General features: G+C 35.9%; 3 protein-coding genes across 3 annotated transcripts; 1 reads left to right on the top strand and 2 right to left on the bottom strand.

Annotated features, from left to right (window-relative positions):
* Positions 1-3,943: 3,943 nt before the first annotated feature.
* Positions 3,944-5,404, bottom strand: LOC147293698 (putative glutathione S-transferase). Its single transcript, XM_086231114.1, has 2 exons — positions 5,002-5,404; positions 3,944-4,311 (listed from the first exon to the last, which is right to left on the bottom strand). Exons 1-2 carry the CDS (start codon positions 5,402-5,404, stop codon positions 3,944-3,946), a joined length of 771 nt encoding a protein of 256 aa, XP_086087240.1.
* A 9,881-nt stretch (positions 5,405-15,285) lies between these two features.
* On the bottom strand, positions 15,286-16,415 carry LOC147293697 (glutathione transferase GST 23-like). The gene is made up of 2 exons (XM_086233512.1): positions 16,107-16,415; positions 15,286-15,645 (listed from the first exon to the last, which is right to left on the bottom strand). Exons 1-2 carry the CDS (start codon positions 16,413-16,415, stop codon positions 15,286-15,288), a joined length of 669 nt encoding a protein of 222 aa, XP_086089638.1.
* Positions 16,416-17,361: 946 nt separating this feature from the next.
* On the top strand, positions 17,362-20,490 carry LOC147293696 (uncharacterized). Its single transcript, XM_086234106.1, has 4 exons — positions 17,362-17,640; positions 19,044-19,148; positions 19,289-19,345; positions 19,959-20,490. The coding sequence occupies exons 1-4, from the start codon at positions 17,419-17,421 to the stop codon at positions 20,286-20,288; spliced, it is 714 nt and encodes a 237-aa protein (XP_086090232.1). The 5' UTR covers positions 17,362-17,418; the 3' UTR covers positions 20,289-20,490.
* The last annotated feature ends 1,070 nt before the right edge of the window (positions 20,491-21,560 follow it).

The raw sequence follows: 21,560 nt of genomic DNA, 5'->3' as shown, positions 1-21,560 counted from the left end.
GATTTAACGGAACCGGGTTAAGTGAGATACGATATATAACATCAGGGGGTAACGTGAGACAAAACAAACATCAAGGGGTGATGTGAGACACGAGATATAACATCAGGGGGTAACGTGAGACAAAACAAACATCAGGGGTGATGTGAGATACGAGATATAATATTAGGGGGTAACGTGAGACAAAACAAACAATAGAGGGTGATGTGAGACATGAGATATAACTTCATGGGGTATCTTGAGACAAAACAAACATCAGGGGAGTGATGTGAGAATTCGAAATACTTGCAGGGGCAAACTAAATAATAGGCCATATATATAGCATTTGTATGCCAATTTAGGTATTTTAACCTTTGTTCCCTAGAGTGCTTGTTAAGACGAAAGGGATCGTTCATGATATTTGTGTTATACCCCAATTACACAACTTCATTAGGATCTAAACCTATATTATAGAGCCCTCAAGCCCACTAGGTACCAAGTGGGCTCTAACACATTTGTCAGTTTAAAACAGGTTGTTGTTCAGCATTCTTGCCAAGGGTTCGACAGATGCAACTGCATCTACATCTTCGATCAAAGCTTTTTAATATGCATCATCTATATTTGAGCTAATTTTGAAGTTGCATCTGCAATTTTTTGGACATTTTGAGATAATTTTTGAGTTGCTTATACTATTTTTAGGGTGCAGATGCAAGTTGCATCTACAGCTACCGAGCGCTCGGTCCTAATTTTTTCTTAAGAAGTAAATTTTAGGTCGGATAGACTGTGGTCGATCAAATTTCTCATTTTGATCTTTTAGGTAAACTACCCTTTTTAATTAACGATATTAGAGCAACTGAGCGACTTGGCTGTGTGAGACACGAGGGTAAATGTCACCCCTTGTGCTATGGGGTACCATGAATCCATGAGCAGGTAAATAGTTGAATCTCACATAAAAAAAACAAAACAAAACAAAAACAACAGGTTCATTGGTATATGTGTGATATGTAGAAACCATAAGAATCCCTCTTCTTACTCAAATTCATATATAGCTTTACTTATGTTTACTCTTAGTGGTGTGTTATAACTATCAAACTCGTATTATTTATTCAAAATAAAAATTGACACATGATGATATGAATTCCATTATTTTTCATTGCACATAAAAACCAAACCAAAGATAATGAACTGGTCGAAAGTGAAGCTAGTGATTTCAGAGAATAGACTTATTCCATGGGAAACAAATGTCATATTTGTTGTTGTCCCAGTTAAATCTGCATGGGCCAGTTGGCAGTATACTCCACCAACACATGGTACACTTTCGCTCGTCTCTGTCTTGTATATATATATCGAAATAGTGAGATGCACCTGACCAATCAAAGTTGCAGTAGAATTGTGTATTCACGACAAAGAAGTCGGGACGAAAACTGAAATCAAAGAAGCGATGAGGGAGGAGCACTTTAACACCAAGATCATCATCTTTGGATTTGCAGTGAACGGTAAGGTTTAAGGATCCGCCCAAATCATTTGTTACTTTAACATTTGTTTTTTCCCTTGCATCTGCACCAAATATGGTTATGAGCGACAAAAGCAACATTAGCTGCAATGCATTTCCTATGAACGAAGCCATCATTGTTTGAACAAGTTTTCTCTTAATTGGTGGATAGCAGGAAGCAGGAAGCATGAATCATTTGCTTTTATATATATATGCTAGCTAGTTAGGTTCCATATGGTCTCATGCACATTTGGTAGTGCCTCATTGGCAATATAATGATAATTGGGGAGGTTCATGGAACCAAATAAAAATGGAAATATATTATGATAATTGGTTGGGTTCATAGAACCAAATAATGAAATATAATGTACGTTTGTCATATAGTGGAAATATACACTAATGAAATCTGGCATTCTTGGTAATTTACTTATAACGGGATTTTTTTGGAGATTTTCGTTTACAAATATAGTAAAAGAAATACTACATATATACCATGACACCTTATATGGTAATTTATTTTTTAAAAAATAAATAAATAAACATATGATTCACCAAAAAATCTAATTTGAAGATTTGGAGAATATCAACTTAATTGTATCTTAATTAGTAGTTAATTCACACAATCACACCTATAACTGAGGTCTCGAACTCAAATTTCTCCTCTCATTTGATAAGAAAATTGAAAAATTACTTGAATATAGAAAAAGTTTTTTTTTTTTTTTTTTTTGCAGTTTTACCTCCAAGACTATGAGTCATGTGCCCAATTACCACCCATACAAAACAATTTGGCGGTTTGCCACCTAGAATTTGTTCTGTGTGCCAATTTGGCACCTACATTCACTTTTATGTTAAATTATACATTTTTTCTCTTAAAATTCCTATTTTATCCAAGGATAAAATTTAAAAACTAAGTTTGTTTGGAAAATTAAAGTATTTCTAAATAAGTTTCTTTAATTTTGAATTTTATTTTAATTTTTAAAAATACTCTAATTTTAAAAATAATATTTAATTAATTTTTATGCACACATGGATGCAACATCAGCACTTCTAACAGTTGATATTGACGGACTTGACGAAACCAGGAGACACGAGATATAACATCAGGGGGTAACGTGTGACAAAACAAACATCAAGGGGTGATGTGAGACACGAGATATAACATCAGCGGGTAACGTGAAACAAAATAAATATCAGGGGGTGATGTGAGAATTCAAAATACTTTCAGGACACAAACTAAATAATAAGCCATATATATATACATATATACAAAAATGCTCTAAAACTAACTAGTTAGTAAGTTAATACAAAGCTAACCACTCTGTTGGGCCCACTGCACAATGTAATCTCAAAATCCGAACCATTTAATTTTTAGGCTCTACTTCAAAGATCATTCCTGTAAAAAATCTCCAAAATCAGAAGTCATTTAGCCATTTGATTATAATAACAACTATTTCTATGCTTTTATCGAAAATACTGATCGTCTATTTATTTGATCTCAATTAGATGACTACATGATTTTCGATTTAGTTAATTTTTTGCAATGATGATCTTTGAAGTAGGGCCTAAATAATTGATGGTTCGGATTATGAAATTAGTGATGTGGTGGGCCCATGTTTGCTTCGTATTATCTCGCTAACTGATTAGGTTTAGAGCACTTCTCTATATATATGGCATTTGTATGCCAATTTAGGAATTTTAACCTTTGGTCCCTACAGTGCTTGTTAAGACCAAAGGGTTTGTTCGCAATATTTGCGTTATACCTCAATTGCACAACTTCATTAGGATCTAAACCTATATTATAGAGCCCTCGAGCCCGGCCACTTGGTACCAAGTGGGCTCAATCTAACACATTAATTTTTTAGTTTAAAAAAGGCTGTTGTTCAGCATTCTTGCTGATTTCTCATTTTGATCTTCTAGGTAAACAACCCTTTTTAATTAACGATATTAGAGCAACTGAGCGACTTGGTTGTGTGAGACACAAGGGTAAATTTCACCCTCTGTGCTATGGGGTACCAAATATGAATCCGTGAGTAGGTAAATATATAGTTGAATCTCACATAAAAAAAAAAAATTCATTGGTATATGTGTGATATGTAGGAAACCATAAGAATCCCCCTTCTTACTCAAATTCATATACAGCTTTACTTATTTTTACTTTACTTTTAATTTTAGTACCTGGTGTATTATAAATTATCGGTGTAAGCAAATTAGGAGGTTAGCGTACACTTCTTCAATGTGTGATGTCACATTCATGAATTTATAACTCTCAACTTTGTAATACATAACTTAAATTGAAACAATATTAAAAATAATTAAGTATAATAGAGAATTCAAATCCTTTAATTTTACCCCCAAGTTGAAGGTGTTCACCAGTTTTCAGCCTGACATAAACCAGACACCTATCCAACAATCCAACCTCATAAACAAACCATTGAACCTCACAAGTCCTAAGCACATAGGCATCTCTAGTTAGTGTCAAGGAGATGCCAGCAAGTTTTCCCTGATCTGCTTGAAGAAGACCAACATTTTATGACGATCGGGAAGGTTTTCTTTGATTACAGGCACTTGTTTGAAATTCTCAGTCCATGCATGCAAGTGAGGAAATGAATGGGCTTCAAATAGCTTCACCCCAACCACTTCTTCAATGACTCCAAACCAATGAGCAATCCATCCAAAGGCTATGTCCACTATTCCAATCTTGTCTCCTCCAAAAAATTTCTTCTTTCCAAGAGTACACGCGTGCTCTTCTATGGCTCTCAACATCTCCAATCTTTCTTTCTTCGCCTTCTCTTGTTCTTCTCCAGTGGTTCGAAATGATGAAACACACGTTTGTTGAGATATTTCTGATATTTTTCATAGCCACCACAAAGTGGTATATGTACAGAGCCTAAGCCACAATTACAGGAAACAAATCAATGCATAATTACACCCGTATATCTCTACCTAATTACAAGGTTTGACCTTGTTATCAATTAATTACAGTAATTAATTGAAAGAGTTGACTCACGCCAACACTCCCCCTCAAGTTAGCGCATGGATATCGCACATGCCCAACTTGACAAGTGAGTCAAGAAATACCCTGCTAGCCACTGCTTTGGTAAGTACATCTGCTAGTTGGTCTTCGGACTTCACAAATGGAAAGCTAATGATTCCTGCTTCAAGCTTTTCTTTGATAAAATGTCTGTCAATCTCCACATGCTTTGTTCGATCATGTTAAACAGGGTTGTGGGCAATATCAATGGCTGACTTGTTATCACAGTATAGATTCATTGCCATTCTTGGTTTGAATCCCAAGTCATTCAGTAAGTTTTTCAACCAGAGCAACTCATATACCCCAAATGCCATACCTCTATACTCAGCTTCGGCACTTGATCTTGCTACTACTGGTTGCTTCTTACTTCTCTAAGTCACAAGGTTTCCACCTACAAAGGTGAAGTATCCTGAGGTAGACCTTCTCTTGTCAGCCGACCCTGCTCAATCAGCGTCAGTATATCCTTCAACCTTCAGGTGACCATGATTAAAAAATAATAGACCTTTGCTTGGAGCAGATTTCAAATATCTCAGTAACCGCTCTACAGCATCTATGTGGGGTTTACGTGGGTCATGCATGAACTGACTCACCACACTTACTGCATATGCAATATCAGGTCTGGTATGAGATAAATAAATCAATTTTCCTACAAGCCTCTGGTATCTCCCTTTGTCAGTAAACGATGCACTCAAACACTCAAATAGCTTGTGGTTCTGTTCAATATGAGTATCAGCTGGTTTACACCCAAGCATCCCTGTTTCAGATAACAAATCCAGAACATATTTTCGTTGGGATAAAAAAATACCATGCTTCGATCGAGCCACTTCAATTCCAAGAAAATATTTCAAGTCTCCAAGCTGCTTCATCTCAAACTCAGAAGCTAAATACTGCTGTAAACTAGACATCTCCTCATGATCATCTCATGTGACCACCATATCATCAACATAGATAATCAAAGCAGTGATTTTACCCCTTCTTCTCTTCAAGAACAAAGTATGATATGAATTTCTTTGTTTGTAGCCAAAATTCCTCATAGCTTTGGTGAACCTGCCAAACCAAGCCCTTGGTGACTGCTTCAATCCATATAGAGCCTTCTTCAGTCTACACACCATTCCTGTGTCTGAATACTTTGATATACCTGGAGGAGGATCCATACATACTTCTTCAGTGAGGTCTCCATGCAAGAAAGCATTTTTGACATCAAACTGGAGAAGTGGCCAATTTTGATTGGCAACTAACGATAGAAGCACTCTGACTGTATTCAGCTTGGCAACTGGTGCAAAAGTCTCTTGATAGTCAACACCATAAGACTGGGTGTATCCTTTTGCAACCAATCGAGCTTTGAACCTTTCAATGGATCCATCTGCTCTATGTTTCACTGCAAATACCCATCTACATCCTACGGTTCTCTTTCCCTTTGGTAGGAGAACAAGTCCCAAGTTACATTTTTCTCCAATGCTTCCATTTCCTCTGTCATCGCTTTGGTCTACCTAGAATTTGCTAGAGCATTCTGCAATTTACTAGGGATAGATGCAGAAGATAATTGATGTACATAAGATGCATATGACTTGGATAACCTATGGGATGAAACATGATTATTAATTGGATATTTGACTTTGGCTTTAGGATCAGATTCATACATAACAGGAGGAATACCTCGAGTACTATGAGGTGGAAGTTGATATTTTGGAGAATTAGACACAGAATCAAACAAATCAGAAGAATAAGGTACCTCAAGAAGCACATCTGGAGGTGATTGTACTAGTGGTTCAGTAGAGGGAGTTGTATTATCATGGACATTACCAAAAATAATAGGTTCAGGAGCATGTTGTTCACCATCCCCTTCTGGAGTTGAGTGTTCGGATGAGCGTTCAGGACAACCGTGATCACTAGAAGAAGTAGAATGCTTAGATTCAATTGCCTTTGTCTCTACTAAAGGCTCTTTCATCTTGAATGTCTCACGCCAACACGGAAGACCATCCAAATTGCAAGGCCTTACCAGAATTAGGATCTATTATGAGGAGTAGTAATGTTCTCTTACCAACTATTTGACATATTATTTTTCTAGCTAAGATCAATATTGAACAAGGGCACCAAAAGTAACCATTTCTGAGACTCGATCAGAGTCTCAGACCCACCTCAAAATGAGCCCAATTTTTTTTTTTTTTTTTATTATGACATCCAAGAACAACTATATAGGGGTTGGCAATGGGCCGGGCCGGGCTGGCCCAGCCCTAATCTTTCGGGCTCGGGCCGAGCTCGGGCTTGAATTACAAGTGCCCAACAGGACTTTCGGGCCGGGTCGGGCTGGGCTTGGGCCTGAATACACAAATCCGAAGCCCACCCATCGGGCTTGCCAAAATTTTGAAATGTCAGCTCCCAAAGCCACAATTTAACAAGTTAACAACATATAATTTAATTATAAATAGAGGGGGAAATGCATCACTATAGAATGTGTACATCCCAACTAGGTTGGCACCTACACAACCTATCTATCATTTGCATTTCACATGTACATCCCAACTAGGTTGGCACATACACAACCCTCAAAACTGAAATTATATTGATTTAATTATACTAAAAGTAACAATATGCAGTTATGAGTTATGGTGCTTAACTCCTTATGGAGTTTACAAATTACAAACCAATGTTTTGTTACCAAAACCAAAATAAAATCAGGTGGCTGATTCAGCAGGGGAAGGGGTCTCTTCTTCAACAAATTCAGGTCTTGATAGCTTGATATTCATTAGATCCTCTGCCCAATCCTCCTCTTGAGCAGCCTCTTGCATTCTTGCCTCAGCTAAGCGCCAATCTTTGACGCAGATTAGAGCTTCTATAGTGTTCGGACTCAAGCTAGCCCTCTTCTCCGATACCACTCTACCACCTGCACTAAAAGCAGCTTCGGATGCAACAGTTGAAGCTGGAACAGTTAGCAAATCACGAGCCATGATGGAAAGCACATGACATTGTGTATTATGTGATTTCCACCATCCCAAAACAGAAAATGCAGTTTCATCAACATCATCTAAAACTGGTGCATCAAGATAGTATTGCAAATCAGAAGTACAACAAATAGAGGATTGCACCTTTGCCATTTTCAAGGCTCTCATAGCACTGTTTTGAAAGTTAGGAACAGAAGTTGGGGAAGAACTAGTACTACCAGAAACAGTACTTTGAAGATTAGTTGTGGTTTCAGTAGAGTTTCGTGATGATGCAGCAGGCACATTAGACTTGTAATGGTCATACAATTTAAACAGAGAAGACTTAATTTCATCTACCTTTACCTTTATGTCATCTTCCTCACAACCAATAACATTTAACCACTCACAATTGCCCAAATTTTGAACCTAGGATCCATAACAGTAGCAAAACAAAACAATTTAGGAAAAGTTGCCCAATATTTATCAAATTTACTTTTCATGGCAACCATAGCAGTTTCAAATGCATCAATATTAGAATATGATTGAAATGCACAATGAATATCAATCAAACAAGTCAGCACACGACTAGAAGTAGGATAATACACACCACATAATATTTTTGTTGAAGAATCAAAAGTCTTTAAAAAACCACAAACAAACTGAGCAACAAGCCAATCATGTTCAGATGGAAGCGGTAAAGTAGAACTTCTAGTTGATTGATTTATTGTCTGAACATATCTATGCAAGGCAGCTTTATATTGAATGGCTACTTCTAACAATGCATATGTGGAATTCCACCTATGAGGAACATCATTGTCTATGTTTCTCTTATCCAAACGAACATCAACACAACATTTTTTCCAAATTTCATGTCTCTTATTTGAAGAATTCAAACTACGCACAATTGCAACAATTTTATCAATAGAAGGACCTAAAATAGCCAAACCATCTTGCACAATCAGGTTCATAACATGAGCACAACAACGCACATGAAACATTTGTCTAGGCACATCATCAATCATAAGATATAAAGGCAGCAAATCAGCAACAACATCATTATTTGAAGCATTATCTAGTGTAATTGAAAAAATTTTATTGTGGATACGCCAAGAGTTGAGTTCCTCATGTATATGAGTTGCAAGTGACTGTCCACTGTGTGGATACTCAATCATTTTAAAACAAATAATCCTTTTATTTAAATTCCAGTCATCATCAATGAAGTGAGCAATTAATGACATAAAACCAATTTTTTGTCTAGAAGACCAAACATCAGAAGTCAAAAAAATTATGCCTTCATATTTTTCAAAATAAGACAGCAATTGAGATTTTCCTTCAACAAACAGTTTCATAACATCCCTTTTACAAGTTGTGGTAGAAATTCCTTTATATTGTGGAGTAAAGCCTCTTTGAATCATTCCTTTAAAATCATGTTTTTCCACGAAAGTAAAAGGTAATTCTGCCCTAACTATAAAATCAACAACTTCTTTTCGAGCATTTTCCTCTTTATAAACAAAATTTGACAAATTACCAGCAGCATTTGATTGTAAAAGCATTTGATTACCAATATTAACATTTTGGCTTTCAAGATGTTTCTTATAATGACGAGCTAAATGAGTAGTACCATTTGAAGAACTGTCATCTAATTTTTTTCCACATATTGCACATTTTTGCTTTTGTAACAGATTTACCATTTTCAATTTCAACAACTTTTTCAAACCAGTTCCACACTTCACTTCTACTGGATTTAGGAATAGAATTAGATTGGGGTGTGGATGGGGGGGAACCAATGGATTCATGGATTCCAATTACACTAGACTCTGGGTGAGTAGACATCCTAAAAAAAACTACCAACAAATAACCAGCAAATAACACTACCAGCAAAAAAATACCAGCAAATAACACTACCAGAAATTCAGCAAACAACACTACCAGAAATTCAGCAAATAACACTACCAGAAATTCAGCAAATTACACTACCAGCATTTGCCATTTGCCACTCACACAGCAGCAGCACCAGCACCAACACAAGAGGCCAACTCCTACACAGGACAGCTTCACCACAAGCTATTAATCTTCACCACAACTACACACACAACAGAAAAAAAACACAATTAGTGAAACACAACAGTGATGAATTTTTTGCATATGGTTTGGCGATTTTAAAAGGAAAAAACAGAAATGGTTTTTTTTTTATTAACTGAAATCACAAAGGGAAAATGACTTACACAGTTACACGCAAAGGGAGGCAAACTGGCAGGGAGCTTGCGGCGGAGTCGCTGGTGCGAAGGTGGCGTTGCGGTGGTGCTCGGACTGTCTGAGCGATAGTGCTATCAACTATCCGATCGCAGCTCAGATCTCGATCTGATCATTAATTGATCGGATCGAGTCCGATCGATCGGAGTTTGGTGGGTTGGGCTTACTTTCTGGAGAGAGGCTGGGTTGCTGGGTAGCCTGGGTTCGATCGGAGTTGGGGGTGGCGAGATGGTGAATCGGTGATGATGGTGATGATGGAGAGAGGCTGAGACTTAGTCACTGAGAGTCTAAGAGAGTGAGAGGGATTGAGATTTGAGAGGGATGGAGGCGGCGAATGCGATGGGGTTACTGGGTTAGGGTTAGAGATGGTGAATCGGTGATGATGGTGATGATGGAAGGGGTCTGAGAGTCTGAGAGAGTGAGCCCTAGGAGAGGCCGAGAGGGTCTGAGAGTCTGATGTTGAAGGAGGCGGCGAATGCGATGGGGTTAGGGTTAGAGATGGTGAATCGGTGATGATGGTGATAATGGAGAGGGTCTGAAAGTCACTGAGAGTCTGAGAGAGTAAGCCCTAGGAGAGGCCGAGAGGGTCTGAGAGTCACGAGGCGGCGAATGCGATGGGGTTAGGGTTAGAGATGGTGAATCAGTGATGATGGTGATGATGGAGAGGGTCTAAGAGTCACTGAGAGTCTGAGAGAGTGAGCCCTAGGAGAGGCCGAGAGGGTTTGAGAGTCACTGAGAAGTCTGAGAGTCTGATGTTGAAGGAGGCGGCGAATGCGATGGGTTAGAGACTTAGGGTTACAGTGAGAGTGTGAGACAGTGAGTAAGCTAGCTTTATATACTTATCTTTAGGGTTTAATATTTTATTAGTTTAGGGTATTTTGGGGTTTGGGCTTAGGGGTTTGGATGGGGTTTGGATTTTTTAATTTTATTACATGTGTAATATATGCTTTATTATATATTTTATTACATATGTTTTATAAACAAATGATGCAATTGTGTTTTTAACGATCTGAACCGTTCAAATTTTAATTTCTCACTCAAAAATAATTCATGCAAAAAATTAGCTCGATCGAAGATGTAAAAGTGACGTAACGGTGGTCGAATTAATGAACGATCGTTGTTTTTCTAATGATAATCGAATTGGTAGATGAATTCCGATTTTGCTGATTTTTTGTAAAGATGATCTTTGACTATGAATATAGAAAATGAACGGTTCAGATTGTTGAAATCACGTTGTGGTCTTCACAATTATGAAAACAATAAGGTTTCAACGAGAAAGTTATTAGAATTATACTCTTCAACTCTTCAGCTCTTCAATCATAGTTTAATAACTTTAATTATAGTTGTATTATAAAAATTGTATATGCACATATACATTTATGTTTTATTATAGTTGTAAATTTGTAATGTTGTATATAATTTTAAAAGTTTATTATTTATGGTATTACATAGTATAGTTTACACTATTACTATTTACTAACATTATAGAATTATATAATAACTTAATAAACATATTAATAATTTATTAGAATAAACAAACGAAAAACCTATTAAATATGTTATGATTCACCAATTAGACAAATAAATTAGTTAGCTCAGTTGGTTGAGAGTTGAAATTTGTTCTATGAGGTCTCAAGTTCGATTCAGAACATAGCCAAAATCCTATATTTTTTTTTACTGAAGATATTAAACGGGCTTTGGGCTTTGGGCTTCGAGCCAGGCTTTGGGCCGGGCTTTGGGCGGGCTTTGAGCGGGCCGGGCTTTGGGCGGGCCGTGGGCTTCAAGGGGATGGCCCAAGCCCAACCCAAAAAATTTTCAGGCCGGCCCGGCCCGGCCCAAATGTCGGGCTAAATCGGGCTTCGGGTGGGCTTTGGGTCTTGGGCTATTTGGTGAGCCCTACAACTATATATGTACGTTATATATAATAATTGTGCTTTAGCAGTGGGAAGATATCAATTTCTGATGCTGAATAATTTAACATAGTATGTAAAATAATTGTATATTAATTTTCTACAATTTGGCTTGTGAAACTATGAATGTTTATAAAAAAAAAAAAAAAAGGTCTTATTTTGCCCCATGCCTCAAAAAAGTCAGAATCAACATATACAAATAAGAAATATATTCACCTAATCAGTGGTTTAAATTGACAAGTTGACAATGGTTGAAACAAAAATTGACAACTTGACGTTAACAGATCAGATTATTTGGCAAGAGAACATCTCCCTAGCATATATACATACAAATATTCACTTTTTGCTCCTAATTGTTGGAACATTTTTGGTTTAATTGAAAGGCCAAAAGGTAAATCTACACAAAATTGATAGATATATGCTATTGTTGTTGAATGTTCTTATGTACCTTATCTTCAGCAAATTTGACCCAGAACCGAACCATGGCTCTCTCATAAGGGTCAGTGGGCAGCAAGGGGTTATGTGGCCATGTTTCTTCTATGTATTCGATGATGATCATGGACTCACAAATTGGGTTTTCTCCATGAACCAGAACTGGGATCTTCTTGTGGACTGGGTTGTATTTCAGAAGTTGAGCACTTTTTTTGTTGGGATCAAGATCTTCCTCTATGCAATCATATGGTATGCCTTTCAGCTTCAGAGCCCATATCACCCTGCAACTAAATGGACTTGCCCATACCCCATGTAGCTTCAGTACTTCAACCATGCCTGTCTGAGAGAAAACAATGTGTAAGAACTTCTTTGACGTCACTAATTAAATCATTTATAATCATTTAAAAATTGTCATGTAGCTAGGTTCAATGGCTTGGGCAGTAAGCTTTACAATTTCGATTAAAATAGCTTGTCCTGACCTCTTCTTTTTATATTAGTTTACGTTCATTAATTAATATCAAATTGCTACTTTGATAACCCAAAATATATTACACAGAACTTTAACATTAATGCTTGTTAATTATTGTATATTTAGTCTTGTCCAAGACATTACATTAATTTTCAATTCAATATATCATAATGCTAAGAATTCAATCAAGGTTAAATTCTCATTTTTTAACATTTTCCTCTTTACCTTTTATCAATTCATATGTACGTTGTTAACTTGTTATTGTATGACTTTAAAATATTTGTTCACCTGTTTATTTTATGAGAACAGTTTTGCTCACCTCCTTTAACTCAGGTGTATGCTCACCTCCCATCTAAAATACTGCCACGTGTTTAAAAAACTAACCATGAGTTAATCTATTGTATTTAATTATTTATGATGTTATAATGATGAGAGAGAAAAATAATTTGACAACTCTTTTCTACTTTTATCTTTATCTTTTATTACTCAACTTTTTTCCACTTTTTTATTACCTATTAATTTTTATTTTCTCTTTTATTTAATTATTTCTAATAATTTTTGCTTCTTTTGTTTTTTTGCTCTTCTCCAGTACATCTCTAGTATCTAAAAAACCACATGCATTTAATAATTTTTGCTTTTTTTTTTTGCTCTTTTCTAATATGCCTCTAGTACCCAAAAAACCACATCCAATTTTTTTGGGTCTTCTCATGTATATACCTTTTATCTACTTTTTTAATTAATTAAAAAAAATAATCCAACAACACATTTTTTTTTTGCCTAAGAATTCTTCTTTCTTGTCTCATACATGACCTTTTCAGATCAAACAAATTCTTAGGTCAATCTAAGGTGTTGCAGCATTTGAAGAGAGAAGAATAGTTGCAACGACATAATTTTTTTTTTTTTTTTGAACTCATGTAACTTTTTTATTGGATTTTCTATGTATGTAAATGAGTTGTTTTAGATTTTTGTTTGGCCAACATTTTTGATTAAACTTTGCAAATGAGTTTTTTGTTCGAATTGCAAATGTGTTGTTAGAATATTTTTATTTTTTAATTAATTAAAAAAATAGATAAATGTGTATACATGAGAAGACCCAAAAAAAATGGATGTGATTTTTTGAATACTAGAGGCGTACTGGAGAAGAGCAAAAAAATAAAAGAAGTAAAAATTATTAGAAATAATTAAATAAAAGAGAAAAGAGAAATTAACGGGTGATAAAAAAAAGTTGAGTAATAAAAGATAAGGATAAAATAAGAAAGGAGTTGTCAAATTATTTTTCTCTCTCATCATTATAACATCATAAATAATTAAATACAATAGATTAACTCATAGTTAGTTTTTTAAACACGCGGCAGTATTTTAGATGGGAGGTGAGCATACACCTGAGTTAAAGGAGGTGAGCAAAATTGCTCTCTTATTTTATTACAATTGAATCAATGTATTAATGAAATGATCAGATCATTGAACTACAATGTCGGCAAAACAAAATCTACCTCCAACAACTATCATATATTATTTGAATTTGATCATATTATATTCAAACTCTTATCACCAATTACCAAACAAAAAAAGAAACAACCAAACTCTTATTATTTGGGCTCAATTACCAAACAAAAAGAAAACAACCAAACTCTTAATTATTAGCTGTTCAAAATTGTAAATTGATACATGATGATATGAATTCGATCATTGTTCATTTCAGATAAAAACAAGAGCGAATATAATGAATTGGTTGAGAACCAAGTAAGTGATCTCAGAAAATAGATTTATTCCACGGAAAACAAACGTCATATTTGTTGTCCGCCCAGTTAAACCTGCATGGGCCATTTGGTAGTATACTCCACCAACAGCGACCACACTCTCGTTCGTCTCTCACTTGAATATACATATCGAAATAGTGAAATGCACCTGGCCACACAAAACTGCAGTAGAATTGTGTATTCTCGAAAAAAAGGTTTGGGTTAAAACTGAATTCAAAGGAGCCATGAGGGGGAAGCACTTTTAACACCAATATCATTATTTTTGGATTTGCAGTGAACGGTAAGGGTCAAGGGTCTACCCAAATCGTTTGTTATTCTAACATGTGTTTTTCCATCTACACCAAATATGGTTATCAACAACAAAAGCACCATTAACTGCAATCCATTTCTACTAAACGAAGCCATGATTGTTATGATGATCGGTGAGGTACATAGAGCGAGCCTAGTAAAAATGGAAAAACAATCAAAAATAGAAGAATATATACTCAGATTTTCTTTCTCAAATGTCCATAATATTGCTTAATAGTGTGGAAATAATCAATTTTAGTGTGGATGCTATTTCTCTTGGCCAAAGCGTCACATTTTCAATGCAACCAAGGTTCAAAAATAATAATAATAAATTCAACTAAGGTTGAATGGGCTTTTTTGTTTTGTTTTTTCTGTCGTTATTGTATGACTTTTAAATTGGGGCATATGCTGCTAGCTAGTAAAGAATGATCCGTAGATCCGGCCTGTTTGGGCTCTGAGTTTGAGCATACTGGCCTCATACAAATTTCGATCCAAGTAAAAATTAAGGATTTCAGGCATTTTTCAATGGCTCAAGTACAATGACTTTCAAATTTTGATACTTTTGTTTTAGATGTACGTAATATAACATAAATTAGGAAATTACTATTTCTACCAACTTTTTTCTCCCAACTTTATTCATAAATTAAAAGACATGATCCCCAGAAAAGTAGGAAACTTAACTAAAATACCCACAAGGAACCAAAGCACAAGTTGAAGCACGTACGCATGATTAATCTCTTAAACAAGTATACATCATGGAGATGCCAGAAAGTTTTCCCTAATCTGCTTAAAGAGGACCAACATTTTATCACGGTCAGGAAGATTGTCTTTGATTGCAGGCACTTGTTTGAAGTTGTCAGTCCATTCCTGCAAGTGAGGAAATGCATGGGCTTCCAATAGCTTCACCCCCATCACATCTTCAAGGACTCCAAGCCAATGAGCAATCCATCCAAAGGCTATATCCACCATTCCAATGTTGTCTCCACCAAAAAATTTCTTCTTTCCAAGTGTACCCGCGTGCTCTTCTATGGCTCTCAGCACCTCCAAGCTCTCTTTCTTGGCCTTCTCTTGTTTTTCGCCCGTGGTTTGGAAGACCATATAAACTGCAGGACTCTACTAGAATCAGGAAAGTAATTGTTATAGGATTAATAATGAGGATAATCACCTCTTACCAAGGTATCTAGCATATTATTTTGTCAGACCATGTATATATGAGCTAAATGTTTAATTAGATATTATAAATACTCATGTATTTCAGCACTTAATAACTTAAGCTTTTAGGATTAATACTTAGTACTGATCCTATATATCTAAAAAAAATTCAAAACCGACCTTTTGCCAATAGATCCACCAATACATCCAAATAAGAAATCAATTGTTGACAGTTTAACAAAATATCGTACCTATCAAACTAGTATATAAAGAGATCATCTTCTTTTATAGTCGATCTATATATAAACATCTGTTACACTTTTAGCACCTTATTGTTGGAATATTTTTGATCTAATTGAAGGGTCAAAAGGTAAATCAATATAAAATTATGGATACTATAGTTGTTGAATGTGCACATGTACCTTATCTTCAGCAAATTTAACCCAGAACCGAGCTATGGCTCTCTCATAAGGGTCAGTGGGCAGCAAGGGGTAGTGTGGCCATGTTTCTTCTATGTATTCGATGATGATCATGGACTCACAAACTGGGTTTTCTCCATGAACCAGCACTGGGATCTTCTTGTGGACTGGATTGTATTTCAGAAGTTGGGCACTTTTTTTGTGAAGATCTTCCTCTATGTAATCATATGGTATGCCCTTCAGCTTCAGAGCCCATATCACCCTCCAACTAAATGGACTACCCCATACTCCATGTAGCTTCACCCCAGCCATCTCTGAACTATATGTTTGACTCACTAACTCATTACTTTTATATATGCATGTGGTTAATTTAGCAAAATAGAAAAATGAAAATCATTAAGAATTTGTCAGTAGGTTCAATGGCTTGGGCAATAAGCTTTACAATTTTGATTAAACAACTAAAGGGTTGAATTCAAATAGCTTGTCATGCACCTTTTCCTTTTATATTGTTTGAGAGCATTGGTTTCAAATTGCCACTTTGATTAACCCAAAGACTGGCACAGAAGTCTACAGACTCTACAATAACTTAAAAGTGATTATTATTTTATATCATTTTCATAATGGTCATTTTAACTCTTGCCCAAAGATTACATTTTTTTTTTAACATTTTCCTCTTGATCTTTGTAATTCTTGTCTTTTTTATTGTACGACTTTAAAGTTTTGAATTAAGGCAAGGATAGTGCTAAGTTTTGAATTAAGGCAAGGATAGTGCTAAGTTTTGAATTAAGGCAAGGATAGTGCTAATAAAGAAAGATCTAAAAATTAGCCAAGTGATAAGGGTAAATAAGAGAATGAATTAAGATTAAAATAAATTTAGAGTTCATTATTTCAATCATTCAATGTAACAAAAAGAAAATCCAACTTAGTTTGATCATACTCATATATATTTCAGGATTATTCTCCTTTGTTTTTTCTCTATAACATTTCTAGTTTAATTTGGGGCCCAAGTTTTTGGCTTTTATCTATTTATTATAAGAAGAAAATCGAAACCCCCATAAATGATTAACCAATTTAACCAATAGGAAGAAAACAGAAAAAAACAAGAAACAAAACGTTAAGCAAATCCAAATCGATTTGTAATGCCAAACTTGCCCATTGCGGTTGGCCAAAAATTGAGCACTCGAGCTCCAATTGGCACTTGCCTTCTGGCTCATATACGCTACGCTGTCGGTCTACCAAAACAACACTACACCTCTCTCTCTCTCTCTCTCTCTCTCTCTCTCTCTCTCTCTCACAGTCACACTCACGCACAGAAATGAAGATGAAGAAGTGCAAGAAGAGGAAAAGAGAAAGAGACCCAGAAGAAGAAGAAGGTAAAGAAATAGAGGTTCTCTTAAGGGACCCATTGGAGGTCTTTGGTATGGACATAATGTTAATGATACTGAGCAACCTCGACGCGCGCAGCGGAGCACTCTCTCTCCTTGTCTCTCATGCTTGGAACGGTGTCGCTTTCAGTGATAGCATTTGGAGTTCCAAGGTCCCTTCTCTCTCTACCTTCATTATCTTTTCTTTTTTTGCTATTACTTTCGAATTTGGCTTTGACTTTCACTATGGTTACTGGGTTTGGAAATTTGAGAATTGGGTTGTGATTTTTCTTTTTTGCTTGTTTTGCTCCTGATTGGGATTTCTGTTTGAATTTTGGTTCTGTAACCAAGTGGGGTTCTTGGAGTCTTAATTCCTGCGTGTACTTTATGAATTTTAACTCTAATTTGTAGTGGGAAGTTTGCATGACTTCAATTGTGTATCTTTTTGGGCTGTGTTTAAAAGGAGGTGAAGAATTGAGTTCCATCTTGTTACAAATAAGGCTATGCCAAGTTGTGTTTTGTAGTGACATTCATATTATTTGTGTTACTGCATAGAAATAATTAATCTCAACATGTTTGGAGATTTTCGTAAGGCACTTGCTTGAATTTGCATATTCCGGGTTAAATACATATTGGGGCTGTTTTCTAAGTTAATTAAGGTTGTGTGTGTCAAGTGAATAGGTATTTGAATGTTGTGTTCAAGAAGAATATTTTTCATGTCAGCAAATATAGTGCTACAAATTTGTGTTGGCTGAGTGAATTTAATGGCCAATGCCACCCCTACACTATACAGCATACAAGAAAGTGTTTAAACGATTGAATTACCATGAGGTTCTATAGTGGCTGAGGGCCTGAGGCTGAAATATATTATTAGGTTCTATAAAGTTTTTTTTTTTTTGTTTTTTGTTGTCTTTTTATGATGTATGGAAAGGACTCGTAGGACCACAGAACTAATAGTGAGCCTCCTATGAAGTGTTTGAGGTGGTAACTGGTAAGTGGTTCTCATGGTGCAACTTTTGCACTTGAATGTGGTTTTGAAAACTCCTTTAAAACCAGCCTTTCGGCTTTCTGATTTCTAAACAAAAAGCAGGCATTGTTATGAAAGATATAGAGTGCTGCAAGTTTACAATCCAAAAGTGAGGATACTTAGAAGTCTAGAACACAAGGTAAACACCTCAGAGCAAGAGCAGAATTAACATTTAGTCCTGCATTTTTATACAATCACCTACTAATGATAGTGGGAGCTTCTAGCAGCTTTGAGGAAGTGAATAATAGTTTAAGGATTTTTGTCTATCTCTAGTATATGCTGCTTTCATCTTCTCTAATATTTTTCTGTCATGTTGAATATTTATTTTTTAAGATTTTAATTACTCAAACCAGACAGGGTTGGCAACTGGCGAAGCCTTTGTCAATATGAAAACCTAGCCATCTCAATTTTCACTCTAGAAGCCAGCTTATGCTGCTTGCTGCATAATTAGATTTCATCATTTACGAAGATGTTGCACTCAATACCACTCTTTCCTGGGTAGACACAATAAGGAATACTGATTTTATTTTTTTCTTTTTACTTCTTTAGTATGAGGAGTTGTGGCTTGGGAAAGCACACATGCCTCGCTTGTTGGACATCCAAGGATTGTCAAAGTTGGCCGCTTATTCATTATCTGTCGTGGATGGCAAGCGTGTAAGTAACTGCAGATTCTCTCCCTCTCTCCCTCTCTCCCTCTCTCTCTTAAGACTCTTACACAAATTCACACATGATCATGTACGCACCAAAATGTCTCTTGAGGGCAGTTTCCAATTGGTCTGGTCTTTGTTTGTCAGGCACGCATAGTGAGGGATGATTTGTGTGACCATGTTTGGGAGTTCCATTTTAACAAGGTATGCTCACCTTGTGTTTAGTGTGTCAACTATTATTAATGGCACGCTTGACCAATCATGTATGTAACTAATGTAGGGATCAATTTTTTGTGTTATTGCGTCCATTATGGAAATTTTGAAAGTGTGATGCTCAAGTATGCTCACTCTCAACTATCTTTATTACATGCTACCTTACAGAAGTTTCAAGGACTTTGAAGAGAAAAGGGCATTATTTCTCTTTTATGTTAGTGAGGAGAGTTTCCTGCAGATTTATTAAAAAATTCATACTACTATTGCCATTAATCTCTCTCCGATGGCAAATTATTGTATTTTCATTGTGACAGAGGAGACAACTTTCTAAGCTGCATTACCTTTTTACCTCCAAAGTATTTGGACAAGGCTCATGCAAGTTTCTACTACCTTAATAACGCTCTAATCATTTGCAAATTGGTTATCATGGTTCGCTGTCATGAATAGATTCGAATTTTCCATGTTTTCTAACAATTGTTAACCCGACAAATCTAAGATATACGTCCAGTAATAGCCAACTGATGAATCTCACTTTGCATGAGCCAATTAACCCTCTCTTTTGTAGATTTGACAAATGAATCTGAAAAAAGTATTTTTCCCTCAGACGGCACCAGAATACTGGCGAAATCTTGATCCTTATTGGAAGGGCATTGGCCCTCCCATGCGCCGCTACTTCCACCCTGATGGGAGCCAAACTGCAGATCATGGTGACGAAGTATGGGGCGGCCATGAATGCTGTTATTGCACTGTGACTAGTATTATTGGAAATGGACAAATCAGGGAACACTATGTAAGGATAAACAGATGGCCGAGGTTGATAGTGTCCAGAAAGAAGGACTGGAGCTGGGAAATGTCCAATGACCTCTATTGCTACTCCAGCATCCCCAACGCTGATAAAAAGGGTGGGACTGGACCACTGTTTCCAGTCATGTAGAAAGATTTTCTTCAATTGTACATTTTGTGTAGGGTCTGTTAAATATGTATCAGCTGCAGAATGGTATACCTATCTTCCAAAATATGATTTGCAGTTAGTTGTGTAAGCATTCATGTACAGAACATATTTCTTAGACATTATTGTGCTGGAAATTTTTTTATTAGTAAGAGGGTTTCATAAATGATAAATGTTGGGTTTTGTACTTTTGTACTTTTGTTCAAGCAGAGTGCTCTTTTGTTGTTTTTCATAGCAATCAATTGCGTACTTTTTTTTTCTTAGGAACAGTAATAACGGTAATTGATGCTGGTAGTTGATCAACCTATTTAATTGGGGAAAAAAGAAATGAACACATGTCAAATTGTGATTGGTTTGTAATTTCTCATAAGGAACTAAGCATTTTTCTTCTAGATATTAGACCATTTAGTAAAGATCCTTTTAAATTTATAATGAAAAAAGCTTGGAAACAAAATCCAAGCATTACTAAGTCATACAAAAGCCTAGAAGCGAATTCCTAAAGGAAAAATATTATTTCATTGAAAAAAAGAACTCAAGCGAATTTGAAAGTTCAATCAATAAACCCAGAAGCACCCGTTGTATTAACCTGTCCACCAACACTCGAATGTCCAAACTGGCATTCCTGCTTTTGGTCTCTTTCTATGAAATTGATAGTTGCTATGGCTTATAAAACCTCCTTGCTCTTCAGCTCTTCAGTTCAGATTAGACCATAACACCATGTCTTGCATTGCAAGTCACTGTTCTGTCACCTTGGTTGTAGCAGCAACCTTGACATTAACATTTGCTGCAGCAACATCCATTCTAAAAATGCTACTAATCTTGGCTGAAAGTTCAAGGTCCATGTCATCAGTGGCTTCACCAGTGACGATAAGCCACTGATCGATTATACACTGCAAATCCAAGGATGATAATCTTGGTGAGAAGACCCTTTGGAAGAGTCAAGAGTTCAATTAGCAATTCAAATTCAACTTTTGGATGACCACTCTCTTCTTCTGTGATTTCAAATGGGATACACAAGAGAAACACATTGACGCTTTCTACATTAATTTGGTACAACCCATTGAGTGCTTTGCAGCTACAAAGTGCTTTTGGTTGGTGCAAGAATCTGGTTTCTATCTTAGTGATGATATTAAAAATTGGGTTAAAAAGTTCGAATGGCAATAACTAATTAATTATAATATGCCATCAGAGTGTTGTGGTGTTTGAAAATTTAAATAAATATTTGAAATTATGGTAGTGGTGAAATTAGTTATTCTA

The sequence above is a fragment of the Dryas octopetala genome, chromosome 2, assembly GCF_963921425.1.
Source record: "Dryas octopetala chromosome 2, drDryOcto1.1, whole genome shotgun sequence".
NCBI lineage: Eukaryota > Viridiplantae > Streptophyta > Magnoliopsida > Rosales > Rosaceae > Dryas > Dryas octopetala.
Note: the sequence above shows the minus strand (reverse complement) of the source record. Positions and strands in the feature narration are given on the sequence as shown.